Source organism: Pecten maximus, chromosome 13 (assembly GCF_902652985.1).
Source record: "Pecten maximus chromosome 13, xPecMax1.1, whole genome shotgun sequence".
Classification (NCBI taxonomy): Eukaryota; Metazoa; Mollusca; class Bivalvia; order Pectinida; family Pectinidae; genus Pecten; species Pecten maximus.
Genome location: NC_047027.1, coordinates 33,771,311 through 33,795,353, shown reverse-complemented (window position 1 = coordinate 33,795,353; position 24,043 = coordinate 33,771,311). Strand labels below are relative to the sequence as shown.

Here is a 24,043-nt window from a genome sequence, read left to right as displayed (position 1 = left end):
GTAATAAAAAATCAGTGGAACTTGTGTTTGTCACCATGTGAATTTTTGGCCAACTGTCAACAGATTGTTGGGCTGTTCAAATCACATTTCAACTGTGGTCCACCATGCGTCTTAACATTCCTTGATATCCTTGTAATATTTCTCTGGAAGATATGAATGGATCTTTCTCAACTTTCAAATTTGGCTTAAGCTAATTGGTGCCCAGTGGTAATTGGTGTATGTTCAATTTTGAGATTGAGCTGATGAATTACCACCATTTTGTATATGAAAAAGATGTGTTCATCGATGCTTTCAGTAAAAAAAAAGATGATCATCATGATTCACGTGTGGATTCTTCTAAATAGTTGCCTAGTTGTACACAATTAATTTGAAGACTGATTGCATGACGAAATGTCAGACAGGATAACAACCTGGACTTCAGTTAATTATATTATATTGTCTTTCAATTTTGAGACAGCACAAAACAAAAACAAACAAGAGGCCCATGGGGCCTGTATCGCTCACCTGGTTGGATTTGACCAAATGTCAAAATAGTGTTCATGTTAAATTCGTTTTATTTGTCAACCTCAAACAATGCTTTATATGCTTAAACTGTGGGGATCCCAACTGTTTTAAAGAAATAACGAAGTCCAGACTCTCTAAGTTTCAAACATGATTCATAACTCTATGATTAATAGCGATTTAAAGTAATTACCTTTATTTCCCCTATGGGGCCTCAAAACTTTGGGCAAACTCATCATTAAATGCAAAATCTGTTCCCCTTCCTCAAAGGATGTTTCTGACCAAATTAAGTTCAATTCCATAAATAACTTTATGAGAAGTAGCGATTTAGAGGAATTACCTCTATTTCCCCTATTGGGCCCCGCCCCTTTGGCCCCTCAGGGGTCAGAGTGACCATTTATGCAATATCTGTTCCCCCTCCCCCAAGGATGTTTCTGACTAATTAATTGGGTTCAAATCCATTTATAACTTTATGACTAGTAGTGATTTGAACGAATTACCTCTATTTCCCCTATTTGGCCCTGCCCCTTTGGCCCCTCGGGGGTCGGAGTCACCATTTATGCAAAATCTGTTCCCCTTCCCCCAAGGATGTTTCTGACAAAATTTGGTCAAAATCCAATAAGAACTTTTTGACTAGTAGTTATTTAAAAGCATTACCTCTATTTCCCCTATTTAGCCCTGCCCCTTTGGCCCCTCGGGGGTCAGAGTCACCATTTATGCAAAATTTGTTCCCCTTCCCCCAAGGATGTTTCTGACAAAATTAGGTTCAAATCCATTAATAACTTTATGACTAGTAGTGATTTAAACGAATTACCTCTATTTCCCCTATTTGGCCCTGCCCCTTTGGCCCCTCGGGGGTCGGAGTCACCATTTATGCAAAATCGGATCCCCTTCTGCCAAGGATGTTTCTGACAAAATTTGGTCAAAATCCAATAAGAACTTTTTGACTAGTAGCGATTTGAAGCAAATGTTGACGGACGAAGGATCGGACGGACGGACGACGGACGCTGCGCCATGACATAAGCTCACCGGACCTTCGGTCCAGGTGAGCTAAACCTCTGACTGGTAATTGCATTTCCGTTTTGGACTGTGACTACAGCAGTTACTTTATTTAAGGTGTATTTTACATAATAATTTAAGATGAATCTCTGGCTACATGGTGTTAAGGTCCTGTAGATCTGTACACACATTTTTATCATTTTCCCAATTTTAATGTTTGTAAACGTTTTGGAAAGCATGCAACTGGAAATATAGTCCGAGTTTCCTCTGGCCCTGACACCATGAAGGATGAGTTTCCTCCTGCCCCGACACCATGTAGCCTGATATTCTTCTGGCCCCGACACCATGTAGCCTGAGTTTTCTCTGGTCCTGACACCATGTAGCCTGAGTTTCCTCTGGTCCTGACACCATGTAGCCTAAGTTTTCTCTGGCCCTGACAGCATGTAGCCTGAGTTTTCTCTGGTCCTGACACCATGTAGCCTAAGTTTTCTCTGGCCCTGACAGCATGTAGCCTGAGTTTCCTCTGGTCCTGACACCATGTAGCCTGAGTTTCCTCTGGTCCTGACACCATGTAGCCTGAGTTTCCTCTGGCCCCGACACCATGTAGGTAGTTTTCTCTGGTCCTGACACCATGTAGCCTGAGTTTTCTCTGGCCCTGACAGCATGTAGCCTGAGTTTTCTCTGGCCCTGACACAAGCATGTAGCCTGAGTTTCCTCTGGCCCTGACGCCATGTCTAGTATAATGGGCCTACAAAGACATGGTGTCAGAGCCAGATAAAACTCGGGCTAGTTACATGTAAATAAGGTAGGCCGTTTTGGTTAATGCTAGACAGGCGTATCGTACAACATTATGGAGGACCTGACCTGACGCTAGCCTGTCGTAGGAGCGATCGAAATATTAAATAAAATAGCCACTCATTTTAAGTTAACTATTTGTAGAAGGTACAATATTTTATTTTATACAGACTGCTAAATACATATTATAGGATAACACACCATTGATGTATCATAAAGAAAAGAAAATTAAATTGTTTTAAGAAATCCAGTTAAATCTGTTCAGAGCTGAAGGTCGCCGTCCACAAGTCCTCCCGGAACAACTGGCATCACATTGTGTTCACTTAAAAAGGAACAAACAACATACAATTAATATCAATATACAAACTAACTGACTCAGGGCTATTCGTATGCATTGTTACATTTTCCAATAGTTTTCTTTGGTGAGAAAATATTTTTGTGTATTTGTTTTTCATTTTTTAGAAGTTTTCATACAGTGTAAAAGTACATAATATAAAATTGTACTCAGAAGTAATAATCATTATAGTATCATAAAATTGTAGAAGATCTAACACACATACACATACACCTTACTCCACATTCATAGAATCATTGCTTATCTTTTGATGAACTTTCCAAATATTACTTTTACACTGTATTCAAAGAAAGGAAGAAAGCATAAAAGAAAATGTTAAGCAAAGAGAAAAATCATAAAGTTAACGAAAAAAATAAACAAAACCAGAGGCATAGAAGATGGATAGTATTACGCGACATGTTTTAATGTCGCAAAAATACCTTAAAGCAACATATTTTCGATTGCATTCACAGAAAAAAATGTATAATTAACAATATCGCCGACAATCACTGAGGATATTGTATTGAATAAACAAAAAACATAACAAAAATAAACAAAGTGTCTTTTTCTTCACGTGAGAAGTATTCATTTATATGCCGAGAAGAATTCTGTGGTAGATGGAAGTACAATATAACTATCACATTGTGACTCACTCAGTAGGAGGTTGAGGAGACTGAGGTGCACAATCCATGGTCTCCGTCCTAGGACCGGAACAACTAGCCCCTCCATTCCTCGGAATAGGATCATTACATGTCCGGGTCCTCACAGACGTCAGGTCTGGTACCAAACACGATACGTAATTAGCAACATGAATTTGATTAATTGATATTGTAAATAACACAATTAGGTTAGATTTATATTGTAAATAACACAATTAGGCAAGATTCATTTTGTAAAAAATATGATAAGGTTAGATTCACATTGTGAATAACATAAATAGGAAAAAAATAATATTGTAAATAACACAATTAGGTTTGATTTGTATGGTAAATAACACAATTAAAATTTATTAGTTTAGCTTTATTTTGAATGTCCTGTTTACTGATTAGAAACGGCAAATCTGAGAATATGAAGTCGTCGATCCGAAATATTTCCCGAGGTGATAACTATTTCCTGTCTATTTTTTTCTATTCCAACACCGCAGGAGTATTCCTGTAAAACAATAAACTGTAGCAAGACAGAAAACACCCTTCGATCTGCATGATCTACCCCGCCCACCAGCGGATCCTCTCGTCTTTCTTTCATTCATTTGCCGTAGCTTTGTTCTACTCCCGGGAATGTTACAAAACGGTATTACATAAATATGATCTATGACTTCATTGTCTTTAAGATATACAAATCACGTAGATCAACAATATACGCGTATATGCAGCATTAGTTTCAGATATACATCTGCTCATTGTAGGCAATGACAATTGTTTATTATTATTCTCTGCACTATACTGTTTACGAGATTATTAATAAATGGATAACAATAATACATGGTAAACAGCTAGGATGAACATAAGTATTGTGAATTAATTATATCATTTATATCAATAATAAATCTAGCCAGTGACATAAGTTCATTTTGAGTAACGTAATTGAATAATGTATTTGGTCTATCATAATAAGATCTAAACATATATTTCCGTCTGCTATTAAGTATAAGTTGTTGATAACAATTAAATACATAATGAAATTGGTCGCCTATTTCTCTTAAATTACATAAAGTGCAAATTCTGTTTTCGCATGGTATATTAGACCATCTACCATTTTCGATTATAATTTTGGTATTACCTCTTCTAAATTTACAGCAGGCCTATTAAAGTGCACACCTGTATGACTGTCGTACTGAAACCCCGCGCCATTCCCACCATAACGCCAAAATCGGCACGCGTCAAAAGATGGTGGTATAATGACTGCACATGTAAATAATCATCATCATTAGTAAGTTATTTTGTACCGAGTGACACTCACCTGTTCTACAACTTCCCCACTGACTCCAGGTACCATATCCCCCATCAATAGCATCTCTACTGGTAAAAGGAACGGTAGAGCCTGCTCCCCAGTCCTGTACAACAAGGTCAGAAAATAGGGAGTACATTTACTTCAACTCATACTTTTCTGTAGAGGCAGATACTCATGTCTTTATCAATGCATTGTTAGCGATTACTCAGACATATTTGTGAACAATGGCGAGGAGGAGGAGGAGGAGGTTCCTTGCATCACTGAAGAGTCGTAGTCTATAAACGTGGTCTATAAAAATACTTTTCATGTATAATGTATCTAATATAAAATAAGTCAGAATACCCTACCCCTAATCATAACCCTTACCTTACCCTAACTCTAACCTTCCCCTAACCCAAACCCTGACCATACCCCTTACTTTTACCTAACTCTAACCTTTCCCTAACCCAAACCCTGACCATAACCCTTACCTTCCCCTAACCTAAAGCCCGGCGACCATAACCCTTACCTTACCCTAACTCTAACCTTCCCCTTAACCTAACCTTACCCTAACCCTAACCCTTAACATGCACTTTGTAATTGTTTCTACCGTTGTTGTATAAAGCAATTGTTGTTATACCACAATAACAACCTTACCGGTTCTGGTCCGTTGTAGTATGTATCAAATGACAGATTATCAGTTCCCCTCTTCGTGGATACCGACCGCTGTAACAGACGATAATAATGGCACTTTAATGAATATCTTTGTTGGTTACGCTATAATTTCATATATATTCCATTATTTATTTTTTATTAATACTTATCTAGAAATCGTATACATGGGCTTGTTTACTGATATTTCTTCATTCGTTTTTATTAATACTTATCTAGAACTTATATTTGTTGGTCTCTTTACGTTACACAACATATATCTCTTTATTGATACTACTTCTACATTACGTTCTAATCTTAGATAGATTTCTTCATTCAGTTTTATCAATATACAGCAGGAAATATAACTTCTTTCAAATGATGCATGATCTGTTTAAGTCTATAAGTAAGTGTATCATTTTTCAAGGACAATTGCCAATAGCAGATTATTGTTATGTGAAAACATATATATCAGTGCACAAGCTTAATCAAATTCAAATCGCCTCCTCCGATAGGTATCCAAGCCGGGACCTCTGGCTTACTAGTCTTACACTCAACCGATCGAGCTAAAGAGAGGATCTCTCTAGCCGTGTGGTAAAATGCGGTTAGTATTTACCAGGGTCACAACCAAATATTTATCACACTTTGCTTTTATATTCAATGAAAGAAAAAGTATTCTCAAAAAATATATTTTATTCTTCCAGTAAAATTCAAAATTTAAAATCGAAAATTACCAACATTATATTAAGATATATGTCGTTGTAATCTTTCGACGAAGTATCGAATTTTACCTTTGCTGGTGGAGTGGGTATGTCCCTCTCTCTGCAATGGTCGGTGCTCATGTCTGTTGCATTTACATATACTTTTATAACCATACATTTGTTTCCAGCGCATGGATTGGTGTCTCCTTCCTTCCTTACTTCATTTGTAAATAGTTTCACATAAAGCATTCTGTAAAAGTCATGTAAAAAAGTATATATTTTCCAGCCAATTTGTATCAGCCTATGTTTTTTTAAAACAAAGCCTTAATAACATGCTGTTATGTTACGTCAATCTATATATAGGTGTCAGATTTAAATAAGTGTCTTGACACTTGTTTCTGATGCTTTTTTGTATATATGTTGTATATATATATATATTGTTAAATAGAAATTGACAAATAAAACACAGTTCAAACTTAATACCATACTCAAGTTCTAGTTCATTGCATTTTCACCACAAAAATGTTGCGAAGAGACGAATGATATTCGTAAGGGTAAAAGGATTAAGACTGCCAAGACAAGATCTTTGATTAAATCGTATTTTGTTGACAATTATTCTTCAACTGATTGCAGCTTAAAAATACATTATTTAATATGTAAGTTTTAGGTACATAGGCGTACTTATTGATATTTTATTATTCAAATATTTATATCATTTTTAATAATTTGCGTGCATCAACTATTGATTTTTTATGATTCAAATATTTATATAATTCTTAATAATTTGCTCACATCAAGTACTACCCCTTCACGAATGTGTACATTGCATTGCTTTAATAGATATTGCCTGGAGGCAGAAGTGTGAAAGCTACATTATATGCCATTTTGATGAAAGTTTCGTTAAAAATGAATTGAAATTGTTATAAAATTATTATGCAAGATGAACGCTGACTTACCCGGATGTTCTATTACGGTAATATTTACGCTGACTTACCCGGATGTTCTATTACGGTAATATTACGCTGACTTACCCGGATGTTCTATTACGGTAATATTACGCTGACTTACCCGGATGTTCTATTACGGTAATATTACGCTGACTTACCCGGATGTTCTATTACGGTAATATTGACCACCCACGGTATCGTCATCAATGTCCTGGACACTGTCCACTTCCGTCCACTGACTTAAACCTACCGCTCTCTTCGGATACCATGACTTCAGATTGATTGTGGCGTCAAGTGGCAGACACACACCGACCCGAACAGGGTGCCCTCTGTAAATTATGTTGTCAGTGTAGACAAATGATGTTTTAATATGATGAGGAGGTAATTTAAAAACTAAGCAAATCAGATCTCGACAGCTGTATTCATAATGTACCTTGGAATATCATAGACTGGAATTGACTGGCTCAATAATTAATCCGCTATCACTTGTAATATAATTATTGAAATGTTGATATCATTTGTACATGTGTGGGGCGTTGTTATTCTTTTACATTTATCAATAACATCACATGCGTTACACGCTATCAATTTCCTGGGCTAGCCAATTCTTGTAACGCACACTCGATTTCGTCGCAACATTGTCTAATGTTGTTGTGGAAATCGATAGCAGGACATTTTTAATTCAACGGAAAAATTCTGAATACCCATATTTAAAAATAATTCGATATAACGATTACAAGAAAATATTGAAAGGAGTTAACATCGGGAAAACTCAAAATGTCACAAGATAAAATAAGCAAAATGGTTGAGCAAGAGAATATCGATATATCAATGAAACTAATTATATTTTGACAAATTTATAAACTGAAAGCAACATATACTGTTAAGGTGGTAATATTGGAGGGGAATTAAATTTCGCTTTATTCAGTGTCAATGAATATTGATTAATACAAGCAAATATTTTTCTCCCTTTTTATTAACTACAATGTATTTAATTATTTGATAAAATTCCAACAGATGTTTTCACATTAGACTCCATTGTCATTATGATACGATGTCGTGTTTTATCATGTCTATGCTGTTATGCAACGTCAACCTATATATATAGGTATCAGATTTATATAAGTGTCTTGACACTTGTTTCTAATTCCTTTTTTGTATAATTTATATGTTACATATACATTGTTATGGACATGGAGGTTGACAAAATCAAACGTAGTTTAAACTTAAAATATAGACATGTTTACTGCAGATTATTTACGTCTGGCAACACAGTGTCCCATTCCCTCATAAAGGGCGACATTCTATATTTATCTGTCACCCATACTGCATTTATATTGGCAATAAATACAATCTAACAAACGTTCAATTGTTCAATGTTTACAAGTCATGGTTGTGCGAGGAGAGAGAAACTAAATAACGAGGAACTAGGTTCCACTTGGAAAAAACTCAAACTATTAGCCTCTTGAAAGGTGAAGAGTCAAATTGGCCCTAGAAACAATGGCATGTGAACATTAAAATGAACCTGAAAAACTAGTAAAAATGTGGGTAAATCTTGGATTCGATAAACAATAGGAATTTTGGCAAAAACATGGAATTATAGTGAAAACTGGCATTTGCTGCAATGCCGTTACTGTTCCAAGATCACAATCTAATTAAAATCTAGATGGTCATTCTCACTACATAGTGAGAATGACCATCTATATTTTAATTAGATTGCCAAGATCATACCCTCAAAACCAAATTATTTCACACAACCAGTTGTCTTTTAATACAGATATTGATGTTATCAAATCGAATCGCAATTTGTTGACAAGAAGTTGAAAATATTGGAAATAATGCCCCGTGAAATTTTATAACTACATTATACAGTTATGTCACCTTCACGAATTTAGAAAGTGATTCATTAACATATAGAGCTTACTTTTCCAGATCCTTAGGGATAAGCATGAACTCAGATGGCGCCTTTTCCGGCCAGTATATAGAGTAACTGTATTTTCCTCCACCTATCAATGGATATGCACGGAAATGGGATTCAGTCGAATGCCAAGGAGAGTCTGGAAGATCATCTCGAATAAAGATCACCCTCATGTCTGTTTTAGCCGGCGATGTATCCTGGCAACGAAGCTACAACACAGACAATTTATTATTCGGGATAGCAGCGATATTGACATCAACATTCTCTTGCCATATATTATTTAGTTGTATCATGGTAAAGCATTAGATTTTTTACATACTATGTAATTAATATTGAGGAGTAAAGAAAAAAAGCAACACCTGATTATTAGGGAAAGACTTTTTACCCTCGAATGGCTGAGTTAAGATATATCTGACGCTGTGACATAAACTTATTCCTTTCAAACGATAACTATAAACCTACGTAATTTTGCGGTTATCTTGATACAGCGTTTATCGAGGTAAACCAATTTCTTTAAATTTTGGTTGTGCTTGTTGAAGTTGTACTAATTGATCGAATATGTTCATATTCAGTTATGTGCTAAAATTGTGTGAAAAAAAACACTTTTAATGACGAACTCTTTTCTCGTAGAAATTAATACGCCGATGTATCAGCCATTCAAAAGCTACGTTACAGACGGTGACGTCATTACAATATGGACTGATAACATAAATTTTAAGCCAATGAAAATACTGCATATAGATATATATAAATACCGTCATGTATTTATAAGGACATATCATCAGGTTCCATGCTGACTTCATAATACAATCAGGCGTTGTCACGAATGAGAAGGGTTTCACAACAGTACTTCCGGGTATCGTAGTTACAGAGCCGTCATTGTCTCTAAATGTGGCAGCAAGGTCACCGTCAAGGTCACCGAAACCAAACACACTGCTGTTTCCATCATAGGCTCGGTTTCCTGACAGCTTAAATCGGAAGATACTTGTTTGATAAGTAAATCAGTAAATCAGAAAATGTTCTGACTGAATGAGTAGGTATTTTAATTGATAAATCACATTAATCTACAGATTATCCAATCAATTCATAATAAGTCTCCGTTTAAATGAAATAAAATGTTAATTTAAGTGGTCAATTGTTAGGTCATTTGTCACGTGGTTTTAATCAAATGAGAGCTATAAATCCAATTTCAGTCCTAGAAATAATATGTTCTTTAAAGCTTAAACTTACCCCATCTGGAAATCCGAAGTGAATATTTGCTGCTCCGCTCAAAGTGGAGCTGGAAGCTGAATTAAATCGTTTGAAGCCGATTGCCCCAGCTTTGCGGACCTCGTTGTCGGTATATTTGTCGAAAAAGGAATCGGATATGAAAACAGGGCCATCATAGAAACCAAATCCTTGTAAAGGAAAATTGCTACAAAAAGAATGGAAAACCCAACAATTTTAAAACTAAATACCAGTTTCTATCGACAATGAGTGAATTTGAATTTCAATACAATTTGTGGGATTTGTTATGTTCGCAGTGATTACCATATCGAATACAAAAATTAACACCCTGCGGGAGTCCCAGGTAAATCATTTGAGTCCTTTGGGGAAACGTTATCCACATCCATCTGTTGATTACAAAGCTATATTGTACGAAATTTAATTATCGCAAGCGTTTGCCAACAGGAATACCAATAAAATATTAACTCAGAGATTCACACAGTTACGTCGGATGAAAGATGAGATTTATTATATTTCTCATTTTTTTTACGTATCATTAACGAAACATGCATTTGAATTGTGTTACCTGGATTTTTGAAACTATTGCTGATAGAGTAAGTAGATTCTCTAATAAATACTTTGTACCTAGCAGTTCACATATAAATGACATTGATGTTGCTCGAATTGAACAAATATTAAATGCATGTTGAGATATCCTCAACGAACAAATGACTATGTATATATACATAAATGTACGAGTTTGAAACAATAGATAAACAATTCAAAATCATTTATTGCAATATACTACTGAATAAAAAACATAACATCATTTTCCCAGTTAATCGACCATCCTGCTTCCAACAGGAGTTTTCATTGGCTCAAAAATTGTTATCAGCTCATAACGTAAAAAATGTCATCGCCGTTTGTAATGTCGCTTTTGATTGGCTGATTCAGCGGTGTAATAATTTCTAAGAGAAAAGAGGCCGTCATTGAAAGCGGATTTTCAAAACAGAGTGTCCTCTCATTATAAACCAGTACGCGATGAGAGCACCCCAGTTTTTTGTATTAAGACTCCATAACATAAAAATGTGATATTTTCAAAGCTTTTTGTAATATAACACAACTATGGCATATAGGGAGGAATTTCAACCGTCAAGAATGTTAGTATTAAACACTCTTTACTATTTAGAACTGTGAATATTGCGAGACACTTGTCACACTGTGCTCTGAAAAAGCGAATGACTTTTAACGATTAATTACTATCTTCTGAAGTATATACATGTGTATACTTACTAGTTATTAGTATTTGGTATAGATCGAGGGAAATTCTTCCAACCATCTTTCCCGTTCGCTCGTGTCGGATCACCAGTATTTCTAGTTTCACCAACGATTACACTTTTTTCCATGAATTGTTCTTGCCTTGAGTTCCTTAACAAATATACGGAGTACTAAGTATAATGAAAATAAAAATGCAAACACTGATATTTAAGCTATAGCGGGCGACTTGCAATAACATCCTTATTTATTTATTTCACCCTGATGAGTATATCTATGATAAAATTTGGCTTTAGTGTGTATGCCATTCAATAGGTCACTCAGATGAGCATTTATTGTTTTCATCAAAGAAATAGAATGTAAAATAAATTAATAAAGCTATTTTTAGTCCATATTACAAAATACTGTATTTTGAAATGTGACTCACATTACTGTTATACATGTGTAACGGCGAAGTCAAAACTTTCTTTTCATTAATATAATGTATACTTACATCACATACACTTGAGATTTCTGCGATAATTACCTACCTTGCAAAAAGCATGGATGTCAAGCTGCCTCCCAACCTTCAAGTACATATAATTCATAGAAGTAAGTAGATTGTAATATTGGCAGAAAAAAACAAATCCGGTTCAAAAGAGAAATAAAAGAGCAGTCGCACAGATAAATATGTTTGAGAAAAGTCACGGATATTGAGTCGTGATTCGACAATGGAGGAAAATATACCTCACAATTAAATTACTACGCATATACATCTATGATTAGGTAGGTTACATCATTTTTGCTTTTGATTTCTTATCGACGGTAATCGGTGTTAAAAAGTGATAGCAATGAATGAATTGTTATGGCATAGTTTCAGTGTACTAATAAAAATAGTATGAAATCTGAAAGTTGACAATATAATACATAAAAAGAGCAGACCCAGTTGGCTCCAGGAAGTTGCAAATCTAAATAAAAGTATTTTTGTGAGAAAATGTTACGATGGGCGAGTGAACTTACGATGCTTTCGAGAGCGTGATGTAACCTCCTCTTAGCCAAGCATTATCTCTGTTGTTATATGCTGGAAATAAACAACAAGCCGATAAATATCATGATAACTCAATTGAACAAAACAGAAATTTTATTTTAAAATCGATAAAACGAGAAAAATATGTAACAAAGTAATTTCTAAATAAATTAATATCAATATAAACATTGAATATTGGGAAAGTTATTTTATTTTTGCACCTCCCCGTTTTTTCTTTTGATATATTTTGAGTTTTTAGTCACCTCATATGCTCACCTTATGGCCATTGCGTCACTGACGAGTCTTAGAATTACTAAACAGCTGTATGATGTCCATTACATCACAGACGAGTCCTAGAAGGACTGAACAGCTGTATGATGTCCCTAACATCACTGACGAGTCCTAGAAGGACTAAACAGCTGTATGATGGCCCTAACATCAATGACAAGTCCTAGAAGGACTAAACAGCTGTATGATGTCCCTAACATCACTGACGAGTCCTAGAAGGACTAAACAGCTGTATGATGTCCCTAACATCACTGACGAGTCCTAGAAGGACTAAACAGCTGTATGATGTCCCTAACATCACTGACGAGTCCTAGAAGGACTAAACAGCTGTATGATGTCCCTAACATCACTGACGAGTCCTAGAAGGACTAAACAGCTGTATGATGTCCCTAACATCACTGACGAGTCCTAGAAGGACTAAACAGCTGTATAGTATCCATAACATCACTGACGAGTCCTAGAAGGACTAAACAGTTGTATAATATCCCTAACATCATTGACGATCCTAGAAGGACTAAACAGTCTTATGATACAGTGTGATTCATTTTGGTTCTACTGTATCTAACTGTAAATCGCATTGAGCTTAAACACATGTTAAAATATAGTGCAGTGTTGTGTTCATAAAATAGTACATTTTATTATCTGTGGGAAGCAAACAAGAATAGCATGATCATACCCTGACCTGGTGTAATAGGATGCAAGAACTAAAACATGAGATGCAAGGGAACGACACACATCGTGGAAGTCCCAAAGAATCCAATCGTAACAATCTACGATGCGGGCAAGTCGTGATACCATACTTTTTCACCAAAGATTATCATTCACTATCAACTCGTACATTCCAAACTCACCAGTAAGGCGGTCAATTATGACATTCTTGTCCGCAGATGACCGATCAGAGGGGTCTTCCTTCGGTTCATATCTGTTACAGGAATCGATCTCCTCCGTGACTAAATCTATCCGGTCATCAATGAAGAGACCATTCTACAACGCATAAACGTATTTAATTGAAGGAGGTAAGCTACAATACATGTGCACATTCTTCTGAAATAGTCATATTTCATTCTCATAACATGTGTCGTTGGCAACCAAATATTTCCTCGAGGATTGTTGCGCTATTCGTTGCAATATATTTACAATTGAGCTGGCGCCACACGTTTATAAACGAAATCTGAGTGGTATATCAATAGAACGATGTCCGTGCCGAAATCATGACGTAATCCGAAATTGATATACATATCTAAGTAATTCTCCGTAAAACATTGCAATGCCATATGCAGGTTTTCATTCCGCGATCTTACCTTGTTTGAATGTGCCACATTATTGGTAAACTCGGTGATTGCCGTATAACGCGCTTCAAACATCTTCATAAAGCCTTTGTCTGCTGACGGACCGAGAGGTAGATCAGGAAAGATAAACCAAATCCCTAGACCCTTTAATTAAACATATTTAGGTTTGTTATCAATTGTTTAATGAAACACATTTAAAAATGAGTAAAAACAGAGGTTAAAAAAAACTGAGGACAAAAACCTTCTCCTGAAAGAGTTTCTTTTTTAAAATGAGGTCATCTGACTGGACTCTATCGAGAGAAGAACAAAATAAGACCGCTGGAAGAATGAAAGACAATGACCGGAAGGGTCATTTTGTAAATCTTGTTCAAAAATAACAAAAGTAGCGTCGTTAATAAGCATAGCTTAAGGGAATATTAACGAAAAAACTATAAAAAAAAAAAAAAAAACCTGAAAAGGATTTCAAGAAAGTGTCATTGTTAGATTGATAAATTCATTCATCATACAGTCTTTAGGTTTGGAATTTGTTTCTGCCTATATCGCAAATACCTAAATAAATATTATAATAGCACATTTTGTTTAGACTTACACGCATTTATGATTAACACATATTTAAGATATTTCGGTTATCGTAATAGTTTCACAATTGTATTATTTTCTACTCAGTTTGAAACTGACCATCGCTACTATTTACCATACTTCCCGCCGCAACGTTATTTCTGAAGGTTGTCTGAGGATTAGTTATCCAGAAGGTGGTTGGCCGTCTGTAATCAGGAAGACACGTGACTTTGATAAACATTGTATTTTATTTCATCTAACACTTACCTTTGTGGTTATAGAAAATGCCTTGATATTTGACTATTGAAATGTTGTTTCGGCTATCTATTTAAATATCATATTAGCACCTTTCAATACAAATCTAGTGTTGGATAAAATAGAGACAGTTTAAAAGATACGCAAGGTATTAGCACAGCTCAAAAAATAGAGTTACATACAGAAGAGTCAACATTATTTTAGCTTCTGATGCTTCATCTTTAAAAAAACTCGTTAGTGCCTTAAGAGTTGATATATATACGGGGGGGGGGGGGTGGATGAAACTCAAAATAGGTTGAGATAGATATTTAAATGTAGATGATGCCCAAGCTTTTAATAATTTAATAAAATGTTAAATATTGAACGTCAAAAAAAAAAGTTTAACACATGTATATTCTGTAGTGTGTCAGAACTAAAATGTGGCAAGCAAGTTAGGCAAACCTTAGGGTATAATAACATTTCTTGACTATATGAATATCTACAACATGCTATTATTACTATGTTGTTCCCTTCATATGCTTGGTATCTGATTATAAGCTCGGTCAAATATATCACCAAAACGATGTCCATAAAATATTTCATTTAATCATTGTCTGTTTTTGTATGGTATTTTTGATCTATTTGAACGCCAGAGCTTTGCAGGGCAAACAACATAATGCGTATGCTTGCAAAACTCTGGCGTTCAAATATATCATAATTACCATACTAAAACAGTTCAGTGCATATATTTACATTCCAATTTTTTTAAATGATTTTAGATACAAGATCATATCTTAAATTCCTGATTCCCGCCTTACTGAAAGTCAAAACAATTCTGGTCAATAGAAGGAACAGCTGGAACAAGGTCGTCTTGCTGATTCGCAAACAAAATAGTTCATGGAAAATTTAATAAACACTTCAATTTTGTTAAACATTTCATTATCAATATGATGCGCACATGACATATTTTCATTATAATTAATGTAGACAAAATAATTCCTCGTTAAAATCTATTTTTAACAATGTTTTTTACATTGAGTAAATTGTAGTTCCGGTCTGTGTTGTATAAATACGTTGAGAATTGTGTCGCGTGACGCATGGTGTTTAAACGAACATGAACGTCACAGCTCTCAATCATACTATATAGTTACAATGCCACGCAAATATAAATATAAGGTTGTAAGTACCTATCCAATGGTATAAGACTGCCAGGACGAGTGTTTGCACCCAAATTGCCATCGAAGACTGTTCTCTTTTCTCCGCCATCTTCAAGGAAGTAGCAATGCCCTATCGACTCGTAAGCAACGTTGTCCATTACCTATCAAAACATAATATATACATTAATTCAATAATATTTATTTATTCAGATTACCCAGGAACTTCAAACTTTATGAATACAAATTAACTTCTCACAAATATTTCAGCAATTCAGTAAAGCGTTAATCTGTGATACACGGCTGAGTTAAATGAGGGCTTCAAAATGAATACATTTCGGTATTCAACATCCGATATCATCATACCATCACTCCATGTGTTCCATGGATTGTTAAACATCTGGCAAATGTATGGTGGATCGCATTTTCTCTGATATATGGTGGATTGGGGTAATCGTCCCCGTCAACGTCTTCACACATGTGGAAGTGGATTGGATAATTCCCTGAAACATACAGAAAATATCATAATTCTTCCAATATATATTAAATTATAGCTAATTTGAAATATGCAGAAAATATCATAATTCTCACAATATATGTTAAATCATAGCTCATTTGTAACATACAGAAAATATCATAATTCTCTCAATGTAAATTCAATCATCGCTATCTCGAAAAATAGAAATAAGGACGGAATTTATTACTTGAATCATTGAAGGGATATTTATCATTCTTGGTAATAAAATTATATACATAATTCATCTTAACGTATCTAGGACATTTCCATTTATTTTGCACTAATCTGTTACACTTCCAATCATATGTAAAGATCTGATGAAAGTATTTAGCACGCAAGTAATTAGATAATGCTCAAATCTGTCATTGAAACACTATCTATAGCGCTCAGATCATACAGGTTCATCACTATCTATAGCGCTCAGATCATACAGGTTCATCACTATCTATAACGCTCAGATCATACAGGTTCATCACTATCTATAGCGCTCAGATCATACAGGTTCATCACTATGTCCAATCACTGATATTTCTATATGAGACTCCGTATGATTAAGTTACATAGATAGCTTCATTAACTTGAAATTCTAAGTCAATCATTATTCTGCTTAAAAGCGATTTGTACAGGTCTTACCGAGGTCGGTCTGTTTCCCCATGTTACGTAATTCAGCTCCTTCTATATGCATATTCACAAAACCTTTAATTGCCTGAAAATAAATAGTATAATATTATTTTATGCTTAGAATAAATAATTCAATTTAATTAAATTTTACCCTTTGGAAAAAAGTACCGGTTCATAAGAATTTATATAGGGAATTAAATCAGCTTACATAAAAATTTGTAAAAGTATGAATTGCGGTAAATAAAATGTTACACTCGTTTCGGTATCATTGGGAACATATTAAACTGTGTGTAGGCAAGGTATGTTCATATCCTGTCTTCTCAATACCAAGCGGGCGAGTTATTGTTTACAAATAAGACATGTTGATATTCTACCCTGTCTTTGTGTATCAATAAGATATATAAACATCATAACTTCCGAGCCATCACTGTCAATTTTTGATAAATAAGCTATGCCGATATTCTACCTTGATATGACCACCAAATGTGTCGTAGTTGTATGTTTTGCAGTTTTCGTTTACACTTGGACAGAAGCTATTTACAGCGCCCTCTATGATGATATTCCTCGACAGAAGCGCCACCTCTCCTCTCATGTCAATATTGGTGTCGATTTCACCAAAATGCATAAATTTAGGCAGAACTGCAAACATTTTATTTCATAACAAGATAAATGGTATTTTGATAAATGTTTGTAAATAAATATACAAAACAACAATATATTCCGTAAATACGTGATACATAGTATACTATTAAATGCTTACTTTCCGTGGATATTTCCATTAGATATGATAATTATTATTGATTATAAGAATTAATATTTTTGTTAATGTTTTATTTTCAGGTTTGTTTCAATTTGCTTTGCTAGTAATTATGTGTAGCTCGTTTTCTTCGACGATGTAGGATAAACATTATCACAGCATGAGAGTCTATTTTAGTTTCATGCATGCACGTATTCCACATTGAATCATTCAAATGGTTCGTTACAAATTCAGAACTCATTAACCCAAACGGGTGTTTTGTGGATTCTAAGATATCATGCTTTGAGCTTTTTTCCGATGAAGTAAAATGAAAAAAAAAAATGTTATTTATGTGGTATTGTAAACCGTTGCTAAGATACGACAATGACACTTTCAGACTCACGTGACACTTTAACCTGTTTGTCTGTACATTCGTTACAACCGAGAACTGTAGTCTCCTCAGCCTTTTCCATGTCGTAATCAGTCGAAGTCAACAGCAGTCGATCACCTGTAACACGTTTTATAAACATACCGATATAATACATGTTTAAATACATTTGCATGAATAAATTAATAGATTTACCGGAAACTTGATATATGGAATTCATTTTTTTTTTTGTTTTTTTTTTCATTATTATTATTATTATTTCAGTTAATTTAATTAAGGGACAAAAGAGGCATTTGTAGTGAACATTTTAAGTAAATGATGAATTGTTGAATCTAAAAAGTACAATATTGGGTTATGGAAAAAATCTATAATAGTTGATTTCTATATGTATACATTGGTCAATGAGTGTTTAAGTGGACAAGAAATAATTAGTTGATCACCCGTATATTCAAGAATCTGTCATTTATTCTATAGAAGGAACACGTATATTGACGATTCTTCAACTGAAATATACCAATATGTTAGACAAGGCCTCTAATAAGAACAGCCATTATAAATATGCATTGTTATAAATATATATTGTCATCCTTTTCTAATTTCCAGATTTACCTTCCTTCCACGTGGTGACGTCATCAATTAAATTTAAGATAATAGAGCTTGCACTTTTCTCCACAACTTGAAACTCAATTAAGTCGTTCCATTTCGCTGAAATTGCTTTTGTCCTACTGGTAGCTATCATGGTTAGATCACCAACGTTCACAGAAGCTGTGGCAGTCTGTTTAAGGTGACTCATATGAGACATTGACTCACAAGTAGAACTTGGATCACCTGTATAAAATTAAGGATGCACAGCATCAAAAAATGAAGGTGACTCATGTAGTAGAACTTGGATCACCTGTATAGAATTAAGGATTCACAACATCAAAATGAATTAAAAATGGCATACGTGGAACTTGGATCACCTGTATAGAATTAAGGATGCCCAACATCAAGTTAAACTAAAAATGACTTACATGAATTTGGATCACTTATAAGAAGTTTGAAAAGACTAAAATCCTTATATTTATAAAGAAATCGAAAGACGTCATTACGGTATGTTTCTCTATGTACGGTAAAGTAATGATTATATACCAGAACTGTTCATGATTGGGGACTTGTGATACATTCGACGCATGAAACATGGAACGTAATGGAACATTATACACTTGTCTGACTCCTAATAGCCCTTTTCCGTACATGATCCATGTTAACCAAAGAGAAATTGATAAAAATCCAGACATCACACAGTTTGTGTCTGGTAAATATGTGGACTTTTTGACGGATAAAATTATTTCACCGGATATATAAGTTTACAATATATATCCTACCCATTACAGTAGCCAGTGCGTAAGCGTCGAGTGGTCCTACATCTCGTATCTTACTGTCACCATTAGCAATGCCTGCGACTGTTTCTATAGCGTCAAAGATCTTTGACAGATCATGGGTCTGGGGCCTGGTCACTAGTGTATGCTGAACCGCTATCAGGATCACTTTGCCATCGGGAGTTCCTGCAATATATATATATACCTAACACTAACTAACTAATGTTTCTAACCAGGTTAACCTGTCTTAAATGACAGCCTTAACAACAGGTTATTGTATCCATAAAAAAACTTTGTATAACAAAACCAACCTGTATTGATCACTTATGTCGTTTTTGAACGCCATACAATGCATTAGATATGAACCTTATATGTTGATAATATATCTGTAAATGTCAATTCCTTCGCAAGAAGCATTCCAATATCTTAATATGCATCGATATATATATATAATTTAATGTGCAACTCGATATTAAGGTGTCTTCAATTATGAATTATTATGTGAACAAATATGCAGCAAACATTTTTTTATAAACTTACCTGTCAAAAAATTGATGACCTTGTTGATGATTAAATCAGCGTCACCTATCATCTTGCTACTTGTAGAGAGGATTTCAAGTCTGAACAACGTTCCGTCAGGGTTGAATACATACATACCAAGTCCCTCCCGATTTTGTCTTCTTCCCTGTTGGGAAAAAGATAAAAATATTTGTCTCGGGTAATGGTTTTTTATTGTAGTTCGTACAATGTATTTATTTTGTGTATTGTTCTTGCTATTTTACATTGTGTTCATGCTCGACCTTAAATGAATACCATTGTTTTAATACGAGACGAAAATACGAGGATCATCCTTGATTCTTCAGTGGTAACGGTCACTTTCGCTCTCTCCTTCCCTGATATATTTTGGCAAAATTAAAGACTCAGTCGCTGTCACCTTGTATATTTTAAGGCTAGTTTTAATATAAGCTTATTTCACTGTCTTTGAACTTGAATATCGCTCATCTGCTATCTTCAAAATATATGCATCTGCTTCGCCATTGCTCAGGCTCTTTTCCTGACATCAATTGAATTACCGTAGATTCTGCTAAAGAGCACAAGTGAACGTCCCTACTGGAGTAAAGGATTGGTACAGAAAGGGAAAGTGGACGTAACCCCTGGAATATTGAGAATGGTGTACAGAGCGAAAGTGAGCGTAACCACTAAAGCTTTGAGAATGTGTTTTAGATAGAGGAAGTGAACTTAACCCCTGGAATATTGCGGATGGTGTACAGAGAGCGAAAGTGAAAGTAACCACTGGAGTATCGCACATTTAGGCGACTTACTACATCGAGACTGGTATACACTAAGCCGTTGGTTTTATTAAGACGAGGAACTGTTTGCTCTAATTTAGTCCATCCAAGCTTCTTCCTGCCGTGAATCTCTAAGGTGGCTCCATTGTCAACCCCAATAAACTTCGCACCGAAATTTGGCATTGAATATTCCTTACGGTCGCCTAAATTTGAAAGATGAAAATATATAATTTAATTATTTAGTTCTAACTGTTGTCGAAGGAAGTTTGCAAGATGTTACTCCCATAATTTGTCCACTTTCATCATTATCAAGCAATTCTATTGCTGAACCAGATGTTCCAAAGGAAAAGAAAATACCTATAATGATAATTTATGGCCAACGTAATAGTTCTATTATTACTATGACTACAGCAGTTAAATCCTGTATATGTATGAATGCTTATTCACCTGTGTCTATCTTAGTAAAACATAATTGAGCTTCACCTGTTAAAGTTATTCGAGCGTTTGCTTCAAATGGACAAGTCTCGGATCCAATATGGAAGGCGCCTTTGACGTGGATGAATTTCGTAGTCACGTGATAATCCCCATTTGGACTCCAGACGAGAGTTGCACCAGCCTCCACGTTCACGCTTCTCAGTTCCGGAGGCGACACATCGAGCAACACGTCACCAGAGACGTAAACATCGTCACCAAGCGAAGGAACCTGTAATATCATACAGAAACCGTTCCGTTCATTTGAATACATCGGCATGATTAAATTGCACTTCTTTTACCCAACAATGCTTTTCTATATAGGGATTTTTTGTTTTGTTCAACGAACAATGAAGGCCCTAAAAGGGTTATATATGTCTGTTTACTCATTTTTATCTATATATATTTTTTATTTTATTTGAATTTGTTTTAATGAAGTTAATCAGTTAAGTTATAAATGTTGATCCAAGTTCAGGTATTGGTTTGATTTAACCATAAACCTTACACAAATATAGCTTTTATATGTAAAACGTAAAATGTCGAATCGTGACAAAAAGAAATTGCTTTTTATTTTATAATTTTGTATCGTTGATACTTTATATTAACTTGGTACGCGTACGAACATTATAAATATTATCAACATTGAAAATATTAATTGAATATACATGTATATATATATTGCCCAATGAGACAGCTGATAGGATGAAATCATGGGATACGTTAGAATCGTGAATAAATGTAATTACAGTAAAAATTTCTTGCGACGAATCTGCTTGACACGAATTTCTGTTTTTCACGAAGTAAATTCACGTCCTCGGTTTTGTCTTTTCTTTACTTATACTTCAATTAGAAAACGTATTTCAGCATTGCATATAACAATTTTAGTTTTTTTTTTTGTTTTTTGTTTGTTGTTGGGTTTTTTTTGTACAATTGCTGAATGACCACATTGAGTAATAATTTAGCGGAATTATGTCACCATTTAAAAGCATCAAAACGTTATCGCTAGAATTTGTATAACCACAACGTTTTGAAATAAGAGATTATTAGGATTTTTCGTCCGCTATTACTGTTGTTCTAAGTATCTTACTTGATTATTTGGCCATGTAGACGGCTCGCTCCATTTCAACAATGCCGGATCTTCATGAGGACAAGAAGCTTGTGCTGACGTCAGAAACAAAGCGACAGTTACTGTCCGCAGGTAACAGTTTACCCTCATGGTTTCCACAGCAAAACTGCAAAAGATAAAACACCACTAGGTGTGGGTCATATGGCAATTTACCTGGCATAGAAAAAAAACAATTCGATGTGGGCTGTAAGGTAATTCACCTGACAAAGGAGAAACAATAAGGTGTGGGCTGTAAGGCATTTACCTGACAAAGGAGAAACAATTACGTGTGGGCCGTAAGGTAATTCACCTGACAATGAAAAAACAATTAGGTGTGGGCCGTAAGGTAATTTACTTGGCGAAGGAAAAACAATTAGGTGTGGGCCGTAAAGTAATTTACTTGGCGAAGGAAAAACAATTAGGTGTGGGCCGTAAGGTAATTTACCAGGTAAAGGAAAAACCATAGGTGTGGGCTGTAAGGTACTTAACCTGGTAAAGGAAAAATCATAGGTGTGGGCTGTAAGGTACTTAACCTGGTAAAGGAAAAAGTAATTAGGTGAGGGCCGTAAGGTAATTTACTTGGTAAAGGGAAAAGGAAAATAATTAGGTGTGGGCTGTAGGGTTTTTTACTTGACAAAGGAAAAACAATTAGGTGAGGGCCGTAAGGTAATTTACTTGGTAAAGGGAAAAGGAAAACAATTAGGTGTGGGCTGTAAGGTAATTTACCTGACAAAGGAAAAACAATTAGTTGTTGGCTGTAAGGTAATGTACTTGGTAAAGGAAAAACAATTAGGTGTGGGCCGTAAGGTATTTTACCTGGGAAAGGAAAACAAATTAGGCTTGAATAATAAGGTAATTTACCTGGTAAAGGAAAGTCAATTAGGTGTGGGCCGTAAGGTACTTTACCTGGGAAGGGAAAAACAATTAGGTATGGGTCGGTAGGAATTTACCTGCTATCATACTCCATTTTTCAATCTTATTCTATTCCGTATGCAACAGCATATATAATTATTATATACATACATACATAGTATGACATATTTCATTTCACATGATGGCAGAGAACACAGCCAGCATGACTCAAATCATAATCAAAATACAACTTAGATTCTGGCAACAGAAAACAACAATCTAGACTTGTTTTAGAAAGGCGGGGTTTAAGTCTGACCCCACAGAGTTTCGTGTCCACCAATCAGATACCATCCTGGACGAGATGCCTTAGAGCGATTTGAGACAAATTTAGATGGACACGCCACTTACTGATTACATCGACATTGACTCTCTTTTAAATACACGCGAGAGAATCACTAATGACGAGGGCATTCTTAGTGATAAGACAGACAATGATGAAATTATTAGCCAGGGCAGTGATATTGACGACGACACTCAAAAGATTCTTGAAAAGGCAACTATCACCGACACAATGAATGTACTACAGATCGTTTTCGGCATAGCCGTATAATATTCTTTTGTTCCCGGATATGACGCGACAGGTGGCGTTACTGGTCAAGATGAAGTATGTGATGTGTCAATGCAGCGGTAAATGCAAAATACAGATGTGCAGTTAAAAACGAAACAAAGTTAAGATTGAATGCTAAGATTGAAGTGGATGTATCTTTTCAAATGACACATTAACAAAATTATATTCCTGATTCAAATGCAGTCTTAGTATCACCCAAAATGATTCAAACTGATATAATTTTGTTATTCGTGCTGAAACGCATTAGTCCGTCGATTTATTTCACCGGCAGTTTTACATTATAATCACCA

The 24,043-nt window shown here is 35.0% G+C and overlaps 1 protein-coding gene across 1 annotated transcript; it reads right to left on the bottom strand.

The window, feature by feature from the left end:
* Positions 1–2,418: 2,418 nt before the first annotated feature.
* Positions 2,419–22,400, bottom strand: LOC117340889 (cell surface hyaluronidase-like). Its single transcript, XM_033902670.1, has 26 exons — positions 22,256–22,400; positions 21,181–21,400; positions 20,731–20,900; positions 19,949–20,093; positions 19,415–19,594; positions 18,657–18,875; positions 18,063–18,167; positions 17,390–17,562; positions 16,936–17,008; positions 16,152–16,288; positions 15,819–15,949; positions 14,534–14,603; positions 13,852–13,983; positions 13,402–13,534; positions 12,256–12,316; positions 11,787–11,822; positions 11,275–11,409; positions 10,006–10,189; positions 9,531–9,743; positions 8,782–8,984; positions 7,016–7,186; positions 6,001–6,160; positions 5,216–5,284; positions 4,589–4,682; positions 3,283–3,406; positions 2,419–2,617 (listed from the first exon to the last, which is right to left on the bottom strand). The coding sequence occupies exons 1-26, from the start codon at positions 22,382–22,384 to the stop codon at positions 2,557–2,559; spliced, it is 3,528 nt and encodes a 1,175-aa protein (XP_033758561.1). The 5' UTR covers positions 22,385–22,400; the 3' UTR covers positions 2,419–2,556.
* Positions 22,401–24,043: the final 1,643 nt, after the last annotated feature.